At 35.8% G+C, this 11,609-nt stretch overlaps 1 protein-coding gene across 1 annotated transcript in view; it reads left to right on the forward strand.

Annotated features, from left to right (window-relative positions):
• Nucleotides 1-11,315, forward strand: part of RAB11FIP2 (RAB11 family interacting protein 2) — a 32,327-nt gene extending 21,012 nt beyond the window's left edge. The window contains exons 4-5 of the mRNA XM_066323508.1: nt 3,057-3,102; nt 6,719-11,315. Coding sequence (XP_066179605.1) covers nt 3,057-3,102; nt 6,719-6,946 — 274 coding nt within the window. The 3' untranslated portion in view covers nt 6,947-11,315. The remainder of the gene's footprint in view (nt 1-3,056; nt 3,103-6,718) is intronic.
• Nucleotides 11,316-11,609: the final 294 nt, after the last annotated feature.

The following is an 11,609-nucleotide window of genomic DNA, read 5'->3' on the forward strand; positions in this document are numbered from 1 at the left end:
TCCCTTCCATGATCCTGCAGCAGCTGATTTTTAATCTGTGCTGGTAGGATTTGCCTCCCCTTTAGTAGCTCCTGTCTTGAGGTTGATCTGAGAGAATGAAAGTTTATTGCTTGTAAGAGCCAAACTGTTAAAAATCAGCGTGAGGCATCATCTGGAGGTACGTAAGGCACATGAAAAGTCCATTTGTTAGAAAAGAAATATCTTTTTTACTTGTAAACTGGACAAATTTAGTTTGGGCCTAGTCGAAAAATAATAATTACAGAATCCCACAGTGTCAGTTTTTCACAATCACTGTTCACAGTAAGCCTCACTCAAAAAACCCCTGCAAAAATCCAAAAAGATACTTTTTCCCAAGCTGTGAACATGTGAACTTCTTCCATAGCAGGAGTTCCCTGCCAGTTTATCAAACCCTGGGAAAAAACCCCAGAGACTGGATTGTAACTAATACTATCACTGTGAACTGGCTGTAACGCAGGAGAAAACAATGTTATTTTTTTATAATTGGGTCAATGATTTCAGAAAGCTTTTAGGAAGTCAAGAGAAGGGCTGCTCAAAAGAAGCCTGTGATGCTTGTACAGTGTGGGCTGCAGTCCTAGAGGCCTGTTTTATATAATTATTGCCAGTAATCAAGTGAGGTGGTAACTTTAGGGGTCTGTTATTGTGATGAAATTTAAACGAAAAAAAAAAATGCTCTCGTGACTTTCAACGCACCAAACAGACAACTCCAGCAACTGTTTGCATTCATAATTTGACAGGGTTTTCTTTTGAGGTGTTCCCTGCTCCTCAGACAGTGAAATAGGGGCTCAGTGATGGGGATCTGCATCTGCTCACGCTCACCTCGGGCTGGGAGCACTGGCAGGAAACCTTGCAGGGCTCAGCAAGGCTGAGCAGCTCCCACCTTACTTAGCAGACACTTTGATTTAGGAAAATGTTATTATATTCAATCTCAGCACCTGTTTCTTCCTGGAGAAGCAGGATATTTTCTACAAATCTCCTTAAAGTATGAGTGTTCGTGGCATTTGGATTTTTTATTGGGGAATATTTTAGTAGCTTTTCTTTTTTTTTTTTTTTTTTTTTTTTTTTTTGCAAGCGTATTCAAATTTCTTCTTGCAAAATACGCAGATGTTCTCTTCTGTAATTGCAGTTATGATGTCCACAATTTTACAGAAACGATTGCAGGTTTTTTCCTGCTTAAAAAACCCCCAAACAACTAGTCCATATTGCCAGTGATTTATACTTTTAATTTTGAAACGCAGCTTCTCAGAGTCAGGACTGCTGCTTTCATTTTAAGCTGCCACTACGAGAAAGAATCCCAGAACTTATTTCACAGAAACTATAAAGTCATTCAAAGGCAGTGAAAGATCCTGCTTTTTTAACCTCTCAGAAAGTCGCCCAGTTGAGCAGTCAGGCCGCATTATTCTATATCTTGTCTAACACGAGGAAACAGTCCCAAAAGAAAGATATCCCAAATTAACGCCACACTTGGTTAAATAGAGACATTCTTGGTTTTCACCGAGCTAATTCGATCCAGTTCAGTTCACTCGGGTGTTTTTGTGCTGGGATCACGGAAGGCAGCCGTGAATGGAGCGAGTTCATCATGAGTTTGACACATCAGTGAGAGGCTGAAAGGAGGCTGGGAGGGAAGGGACCCAGCCTTTGGCTGGCTGGACAATACCCCACCGAAAAGGCCCCTCATTCAAAAGGGGTCTCAGGGAAACGGGGCAGACTGCTGGGGATCGCTGTGACAAACAGGTAGAGTGGGAATTAGCCAGGCGTGATTCCTCAGACACCTCTGGTTTCTGGTTGTGACTGTTCCTCCAATCCAGTCTCTGTCAAATACTTTTAGCCCGCAGATGGTTTACAGAACTTCTTGTATAAGCAGAAGTTTGCCTGCTTTGGCAATTAAAAATCCTGTACGGACTGGAAAAAAAAAAAAAAAGTTGAAAAAAAGAAATTTTAAAATAAATAAAAATATTCTTTACAGAAAAATGTCGTTTTTATTTTATGTATTTTTAGTTCATGAATTTTTACCCTTCTCCTTTTACACTACGAAATATGTGGCTTATAAATTCAGATAACAGAGTGGTAAACAGTCACAAAATACATGTTCCCTAATAATAATAATAATAATAAAGTCTATAGAAGTAAAAAAAAAAATAAAATTTTGTAGCTCTCAGTCACATGTCACCCTCAAAGCCAGTATATGCAGTCTAAAAAGACAGATTCTGTGATGTGAAAGAATGTGTCTGCTGTGGTGCTACCGATTAAATAGTATTTGTGAGCCATATCCAGATTTTCACATTTTCAGAGAATGTTTTCCCTACTTGCTGTAGCAAGTACATAAGAACACAGCATTACTGATTTTTGAAGATACTTGCTAATAATTACACCAGCCTGAATGGACACTTTCTTAAGCCTGACATTTAGACAGTGGCAGTTTTTATCCGTGTCAACAGCATTATGAAAGAACTTTGCTTTCTGCATATGCACAATAATCACTTGGTTTATAAAATAATAGATTATTTACTCGATTTGAAGTACAAAATAAATGTAGCTGACAGAAGATTGCCTTTTAGCCCTAAGCTGGCGTTCTCACTGGAATTTCTGCAGGAACTTTGTCCTCTAGGAGCTGCCATGAAAGCTGAGAATTCGTGTTAGTCTGTAGGGTTTGGTTGTTGCTTTTTATCAGTCTCATCCCAGGGACCTGTTTCTAGGATATTTCATTTAAAGTAGCACTCCATGCTTAGAAGCTCAAGCTAAGTCTAGAGATAAGAGGAGAGATAAGGAAGCCAAATCCATAATAGCCTTTCTTGCCTTTCTTAATTAGCTATTCAAATTTTATGACAAAAAACCCCGTGAAAAATGTGAAGAATTGTAAACAAAGAATATATTAAAATTTCCTTTAATTTCTAATATTTTCTTAAGTTTAACAGATCAAGAAAATAAACCATAATTAAATACTTTGTAGCTGTGTGTCTAATTCCGTGTTTTAGGACATGTTTTGGTCAAATAAGTGTGCACTGCTAATATTTGTTTGGTATTTTTTTTTCCCACAGTTTTAATGTGAATCCTTCTGGCATTGAGGATCTCAGGAAAAAAACGGTGAGTTATGAAATGTTATGGAAAGCCATCAATAAATGCCAACTTGGATAAGTTTATAAGCTTTTATTATTTTTCAACCTCTTACATGGAAATGTTGGGAGGGGTTTTTTTGGGGGGGGGAGGGGGGTGGGTTTTGGGTTTTTTTTTAATATATCCAGAAAACCCAAATGGAAAAGCACAGGCTTAATATAAATTTGTAAATAAAGAGAGTTTTTCTCAGTATGGAGATTAGCTGTGATATTACTAAGAAGGAAATATTTAGTTCTTTGTAAAGTAAAAAAAAAGTGACTCTAGATGACTCTAGAGAAATAATGGTCAGATGAGGAACTCTGCATTAGGCAGTGATGTATTAAGTGACCAGACAGGAGTTTACCACCATTATAGTCAGAGAATTGAGGAAGTCTTCAGAAGGCAGATAAAAAGTGAAATTATGACCTGATATATGGTAGGATTAATAATACACGTAATAAATGAGCAGATGAAAACACTAAAACATAGAGATACGAGAAGGTGTTATTCAAAATGCTCTTGTTTCTAAAAGTACTGAGAATGAATTGTGTACTAAGAAAAGACAAAAAAAAAATCCACAGATTGCCTGGGCAGTGTCTTTGTTTGAAGGAAAATGTGGTCTTACTAGAATTTGTGCTGTGAATAGATGGCATCTTTAAAAGTGGGTTTGTTTTCAATCTCTAAAATATATAGAAAACAAGTTTCACAAGCAAATATGACTTTGTACTGTTTGTTTTCTGCTGGTTTATGTAAATGTTTTGTAATAACATTTGATGTTATTGTAAATGCCCAAGTTTTTATAATGTAAGTAGCTGGTGGGAGATGTCAGAGTATTTGAAGGCTGCCTTTGATCAGATAGTAAACTGAATTCTACCAGGCAGTTACTTAATCTCTGACAAAAAGAGACATCAAAAAATTGATTTAACTTAGCAGCCATTGTCTATAAAGTAACCATAATTACAGTTTCTGTGTGCTTGCAAATGTACTACTGCAAATCATGTAATTTATTGCTGGTAAAAGCATCGATTTAATTCTTTTAAGAAATTAGATGTGAATTGTTTTATTTAAAGGATTTAAAGGTGATAAAAGAAATCCTTGATGGTTTTTCTTTTGGAATACCAGCCATCCTAAATGTCAGTTGTAGGATTATGAGGTGGTGCTCATTTAATGCAAAATACAAATTAGGTGGGCAAGAAATTCTATCTCAACCGTAGTTTTGAATGAAACCATTTGAATTTCTTTTTAAATATTCAGGATTGCTTTCTAGAGTGTTTGAAGTAATTTATTATTAGATTCTGTAATAATAGCCCTCACCAAGTTATTATATTTCTTCCTTGTGCATATTATTTAGTAATTATGTTTGTATGTCTTCTCCTCTGATGCCAACACCTGTCTCTGAAAGCAGTGTTTAAATGGGAGCAGTAGCCAGTTGAAAGGGCAGCATGAACTCTTTAAGGCCTAATTAAGAGCTGAAAGGAAGATGAAGTAAGTAGGACAAAAGATGTGAAAGTAGCTTAGATGATATTCCCAGAGCAGAATTCCTCATTAGAACAATGAAGAAATGATCAGGGATTTCCAGCCCTTCATTTTATCTAACGTTGTTTCCTCTGGCTGGCAGTGTGTACCCCAACAGGGTTTTGTAGCTGAGACAATCATTCTTTGCATGGCTTGTTTAGAATATTTTTTTCCCCTTAATAATTGATGATAAGATTATTGTTATGCATTAAAACTGTGGTATCTATTTTTGTAAAGAAATAATAAAGTAAATTTTGTAAAGAAATGTTCCTTATGCATTTAAATATCACATTTTGGCTCAAGCTGGACATACCACTCTTCCTAATTTTTAATTTTCCTAATATTAATTTCTAAATACTAGCATACTTCAGCTAGAATTTTCTTGCATAATTAATGTGATAGGTTATCCACCCCCAAGATGTGTGGAGCATGTATATGATAGGACATCTTTAAAGCATTTATATTACACACAATTTTCCAGTAAACATGATTGCATAATTAAAGTGATCATTGCACCATAATTCCTGTTCCTTTCCCAAAACAGAAAATTAGACAAACCCTATATTTCAGGCATGTAAGTGTTAATGATATTTTCTCTAGTGTGTACAAAAATTTGGTAAAGAGAATAGAATTTAATAAAGAGAAAGTTTACTTCCTTCTTGTAGAAGAAAATATGCTAAAAATATGACCACAAAGTGAAGTTATTTTCTCTTCTATACTTGTTGAAAATCGATTACTAACCAATTTATAAATTTCATCAGGTAAGCCGTTATAATATAGCGGGAGTTACTGATTTCTTACAATCTTTTTACTTGGTACTTGTAAAGTACTGAATATGCATCCATAAATGCGACATGAAATGTCTCAAGTGCAGAGAGAAACTCTTAAAAGCACGTATTTTTGAGAGCTACTATAATTGATGGAGAGAGGCTGATCTGTCACACTTCAGCCTCTTTGCAGGGCACCATCACTTTTAGTCAGGTTCCTTTGAAAACTTCGGCCAGCTGCAAATTTTAATGGCTTGACATATGCCAATGTGCAAATATGGAGCTGTATGGAAAGAAAAGAATGGGTCATGGAAAAGAAATGAGTGTGACTATTATGTGATGTGCTTCTTAGCTGTGCAAGCTTTATAATTTTTAATGACATGCTTTGGCTGTAAACAAAAGCTGTTTTGTGTGCCCTGTTAGAAGTGCAGGATTTTTTAGGTTCCTTATCTTCTAAAAGTTTTAATTTCTGAATGAGATGACGCATACTCCTTAACATGTCTAACAGTGCTGATACTTTTATAAACCAACACAAAAGAAGACATTCAAGTTTATTGTCTTTTGGTTCACATGCTGTCCTTTTTAAGATGACTAATTTGTCCATCTCTGCTAATACCTGCACTTAGTGAGTCATCAGAAGTCATTACAGAAACAATTCTGTTTTCCCTAGTGCTTAATTCTAGGTCTCTCCTGCCCTAAAGAAAGCAAGGTCTTTTATAAGTACACATTTATTTCTGCCTTGAACTCTGGTGCAAGTAAGATACAACCTTTTACCTTCACCTGCAATTTAAAATTGAAAGTTTTATTATGTGATTAAGAAGCCAAGGCCTGGAGAACCACTGGTAACTAAAAATATGAATATGAAAGACAGATGAGGGCTGATGTCATTTAGAGCTGAGTAAGTGCTTTGCTGTGATGTTCTCCAGAGGCAAAGACTTAGAGAAGTTACAGTAAGAATTGAATTCTCAGGACTCTTCTCTTGTCATTCTATAATTAAGGTGATCGTTTTCCCAAAATGCCAGCTGTTGCTGTGGTCACTAACTGACACACTGACTGTGTGTCCACCTGAGATTTTTTTCTGAGATGACAAGAGTGGGAAAAACATTCATCCATGGGCCCATCTCCAGTTGTCTGCTCCAGTGGGGGTGTGGGAGGGAAAAGCACTGCAGCAGACAGAGGTGTTGCTGAAAGAAATTGCTTCTCATGTCAAGAGACATGTTTTTATGTTTCTCACATGAGAAACCTAAAAAGCAACAACCAATCAATTTTTGGGGAACATTGAACTGCTTAATAAAACCAGGTGTTTTTCTACACTTCACCTGCAGGAAGGAAATCCTTTTGATGCCACTGCAGGATACCGAAACCTCACTTATGAGGAGGTTCTGCAGGAGCTGGTGAAACACAAGGAGCAGCTCAAGAAGAAGGACAGCCACATCCGTGAGCTGGAGGATTACATTGACAATCTCCTGGTGAGAGTGATGGAGGAGACCCCCAGTATCCTCAGAGTGCCATACGAACCTTCTCGCAAAGCTGGCAAGTTTTCCAAGAGCTGAGATACTCCAGGGTACTTCCTGCTGAACGCATTAGTGGAAGGAGATCACACTTAAATGTTTTGACTTCTCTTTATTCTTTTTCTCCTAAGAAATCCCAGGAAAATGGACAAAGGCAATGTCGTGGGTTTTTTCCTTTTTCTTTTTTTTTTTTTAATCCAGACACTAGCAGAGGCTGCCAAACATTGTTTTGTCTTAGGTTACCTTGGCAACTTTTTGTTTTTTAAAACACTTTTAGGTACAGAATACTTAAATAGAGTTAATAATACATAATAAATATGTCCATGCAGTTTATGTAATAGCTTAGTGTTCACCATGTGGCAGTTTCAGCTGGGAAGCCTGTGCTGTTATGAATGTTCTCTTGAATGATTATTGGTATTAGGCAAATATATTGATTCTTTTTTTACAGCATGCCATCAAGACCACTGTTTTCAATCCAGTGTAGTACTCTGCTAAACCTGAGTGTGGTTTGTGGCAATGGAATGTAGTTCTGCCAATATTAGAGGAAAACAGTGATGCACAATCCTTGCAGAGAAAATGCTGTATTCTATACAATGTGCTTTTTATATAACAATGTAAAAAAAAACCCAAACCATGCCATTTCTGTCATGGCACATGCTGGAACCAGTTATTTTACATTTAAATGCTGAATTTTGTGTATGATGTGTGAACTTTGGTAGTGAGCTCATGACATAAGGTTGAGGATCTTTTTGTATAAGTTACTGCATGCCTTTTTGTGTATTAAAAGTGCTTTGAACAGTGTTCACAGAGTCAGAGGAACAACTGGAGAACTCAAGTATAGAATAAAGAAATTAATGCTTTTGTTCTGTCAAAGTCTACTGCGATGAAAACGTAGCAGAAATGGAGAGGCTGACTTAAATAGACACGATAAATCAATTTAAAGTTGAGTTTTACATGATCTATGTGTCTTAACTTTTTAAATCTTATGACAACAAAGTATATGTCTTTAGAAATGGGCCATGTTGCTTAAACACATATAGAGTACTTAGGCTTTTCATTAAAAATATCCTTATTCCATGTAAATAGTTCTAAAAGTCAGTTTCATTGAGGCAATGAAAGAAGAATGTAGTAAATATCTTCCTAGTCATTTAATAATTGTTTGTAAAATGATGTTTGAAAAAGGTATCTGTTATTCAATGAATTGGAAAAATCTAGTGATGAAGGTATAATGGGAAAATACTGTAGGAGAACCCTCAAAATATTAACATGAGTTTATTTTAATTTTGATTTCCTTATTAAGAGTCTTACCTGGATTTTCTGTTGCTGTGAGACAGTAAAATGTTAATTAAAACATGTACAGAGAATATTTTTGATTTGGATTTAAGATAATTGTCTTTTCCTCTCTTTCTGCACCTGATCTGTTGGGTTTTTTTACAGCACCATGACATGGCTGCTGCTGAGGTGACCAAAAAAGCTCGAAATTAAATTCCAATTTTTTCATTGTTTTTATAAAAGATTTTAATATATTTTCATTTTTAAGACTGCAGAAATTGGTAATATCTTGAATCCTTATATGTGGAAGGGTTGAGAAAGTTCTGTCTGACTGCTTTTGACATCACTAGTATTGTAGGACAGCACAGAATTATTCCAGTTACAAAAAACCTTCTTTGTACAAATATTCTCAGATTTCATTTACTTATTTGTGGCTTTTTCTCCTTTATTTTCTTCTTTTATTTAGCAACTACCTCCCATCCTCATTTAGCCCTGTCTCTAAAATGTGTGCAGCCAGAGTTCTCAACCCACCAGTGGGATCCGTTAGTGTGAATCCCTGTGCCTGGATGGATCCTGAGAGATCCAACCTTGCCCAGCTGTAGAGCTCTGCATTTGTGTTTTGCAGTGCAGAAATCCATCCCACACCAGGCAGTCTCTCTTTTGTCAGCCTAAGGATGTATCAAGTTTGGTACCTCAGAAACCACGTGAATGTCCTTTTGACCCACTTAAGGTCTCGATGACTGTAGATCTGTAGTAATCCATTCAAAGTGCCAAAGGTTGTGTTCTAGTTTATGGTACGCTTGCTGTTGGAAGTTGGGGTTTACACTCAATCAGATTTTCATTTTTTAATTACACCAAGATGTATTTCAGTTACTCAGTATTTCCATAAAAGTTCTTAAACATTTTCAAATGCTTGGCCGAAGCCAGCGGTTTTCTCATGTCGTTGGTGGGGAAATGTTCTGCAATTGTTTTGAATTCCACACTCATTTTCAGCTAACTGGTATGAGACCATCTCTAGTATCCACAGTGCTTAAATCATCCACACCAGTGAGGATTAAAAACTGCACTAACCAGGGAATGTGCTCCAATGACTCCTCACATGCAAGCCAACTTATAATTATTAAAATGAAACTCAACTATATTTAGCACCTCTGAAATCACTTCTTTTAGAATGTAAATGTAGAATATCAAACTGCATAATTGACTAAAAGCAGATCATTTGACATATTTGCATACCGAGAACGATAAGCAGATTAAAGGTAGCGAAAAGATCAATTTTTGTGCATTAGTGAAGAAATTTAGTGAAGCTTTGAATGTGCTATCTAGTCTTTATCTGATCTCTAAGTGAATAAAAGCACCTTTTGTTTTTAACAATTTGTCAAGAAAGAGGAGAGAACAACAAATGCAATTTAGAAAAAGGTAAAGTTACTGAGAGAGGCAGAATGGGACATTAACAACTATGAAGATACTTTTTATACTTTATGGGTAAAAATACATGCTGCTTTTGGAGCAATTCTTAAAAGATCATTTTCTGCTTAGAAAGAAAATTTTAGGCTTTACCTATATTTTGAGATTATTTTTAAAAAGCATCTTCACCCCACATGTATTTGTTGAACCATGCAACTTTCAAAAGAAAAGTTTCATGCAGAGTGGTTAATGTTGAAAACAAAGAAAGTTGTTTGTTTTTTTTTTTCCCCTGTAGGATTAAATCATAGACTTTCTTCCAGTTCATTTTAAACCCATAAAAACTTGCCACTTGTGGTCAGTCTTTCTCGCCCTTTAAAATACAGGGATGAAATTTTTGAACATCTCCATATTATTTTGATATTTTCTCTCATAGATTAGCATCAGAGTTCATCCATGCATGAACTATCCTTTAAAATTATCCTTTGGAACAGCTCTGCTCATAGCCATGTATTTTGCTTACTTAAAAGGACAAATATGAAGGCCATACTTTAATGTTGTAAGTCAGAAATATAAACTTTCTGCCATTCAAGAAGGATGTTTAATATTTATGTATGTTACCTCTTGCTGCTGTATTTTACATTTAGCTTGGTTTTCCACCTCCTAATGAATGTAGCATTCTTCCTAGATTATAACTGCATTTATTGCTGTTGGCTCTGTGTCAAGAACTATTTGTAATTTTCCAGCTGTGGAAATGTTGCCTTGTATTTAGAAAGGTTTCATGACTCGGGGACCTGATGAAAATCGTGCTCATTAGATACTAGCCTGCATTTCTTTCTGTACAGGATGCCCTTTCTTAGATGCATCTTAAAACAAACAGAGCTGCTGTCTTAATGTGTTTACTGCTGCACTGGGGGTTTATTTACACTTCCAGCTTTAAAGAAAGATTGTTGTCCTAGATCAAGTATGCAAAGTGAGCTCATGCTTTTCTGCTCTTTTTGTACCATTGCTGTTGTAGATAGGTTAGAGGCGTTAGCTGGGCTTTTACAATGGTGGCTTTAGAGCATGTTGACTAACTTCCCCTTCTTTGAAGTACTTGCTGAAGGATTATGCTGTATTCATGATGCTACATTTAAGGGTCTGTCAGCACTTTCGGTAGGAAACCCTATATTCAGGGATTTATAACTTAAAAATTTCCATACAGTCACTGGAAGTATTTAATATGCAATAGGTAGCACTTTAATCTGTTTGTGAAGGGGTTTGAGATTTGTTTTGTTGAAAAGGTCACAGTCTCCTAAAGCATGGTGGGCATTTGCTTTATCTTTTATAATTTCTACATTGAAGAAGCCACTGTATGTTACAAGTGGTCGAGCCATTCCTATTCATCTTAGAAGCTTCCAGATGTCTTGTATTCAAATGTATTATAAAAAAGCTGAAGATCCAGGTTGTATAGGAAGTTTGTAAAAGATAGGAACATTACTTATAACGTAAGGGTTTTATTTTGTCTTGTGCAATCAATGGTAGTTTGTCTACATTTAATAATGGTACAGATCATAACTATATGCACTTGTGAGAACTATAAACTTAGAATGCATGAAAAGCTTTATTTTTGTTCCATTATTGCAACTTCAGATCCTTTAATTTTATTAAAATGTTATCTTAATATTTTAATTTCTGTTCATTAAATAAATATTGCATGTCTAACACTAATAAAGCACCACAATGCAGTACCGCAGTATTTATTGAATTGTGACATTAATCTGTGTTATGCAAAGCATGTGACTCTTAAACTCCACAGTGTTAAGGCTCTCAGACCACAGAAGACTGGTATTTCCTTAGGGATAGTTCTAAATGAATATCCCAGATGTTTGCAGGGTAGCCGTTAAGGGAAATCTCTTCAGTAGTGTCCAGAACTTAGAATTAGTGAAAAAAATTATGTATTCTTAAATGTCCTAATCTCTATGGGTTTTTTAGTATGGTATCTGCAATCCCTTTAAATGCACTATTCCTCTGATGCCTTGGCTGTGTA

Source organism: Sylvia atricapilla, chromosome 8 (genome assembly GCF_009819655.1).
Source record: "Sylvia atricapilla isolate bSylAtr1 chromosome 8, bSylAtr1.pri, whole genome shotgun sequence".
Taxonomy (NCBI): Eukaryota; Metazoa; Chordata; class Aves; order Passeriformes; family Sylviidae; genus Sylvia; species Sylvia atricapilla.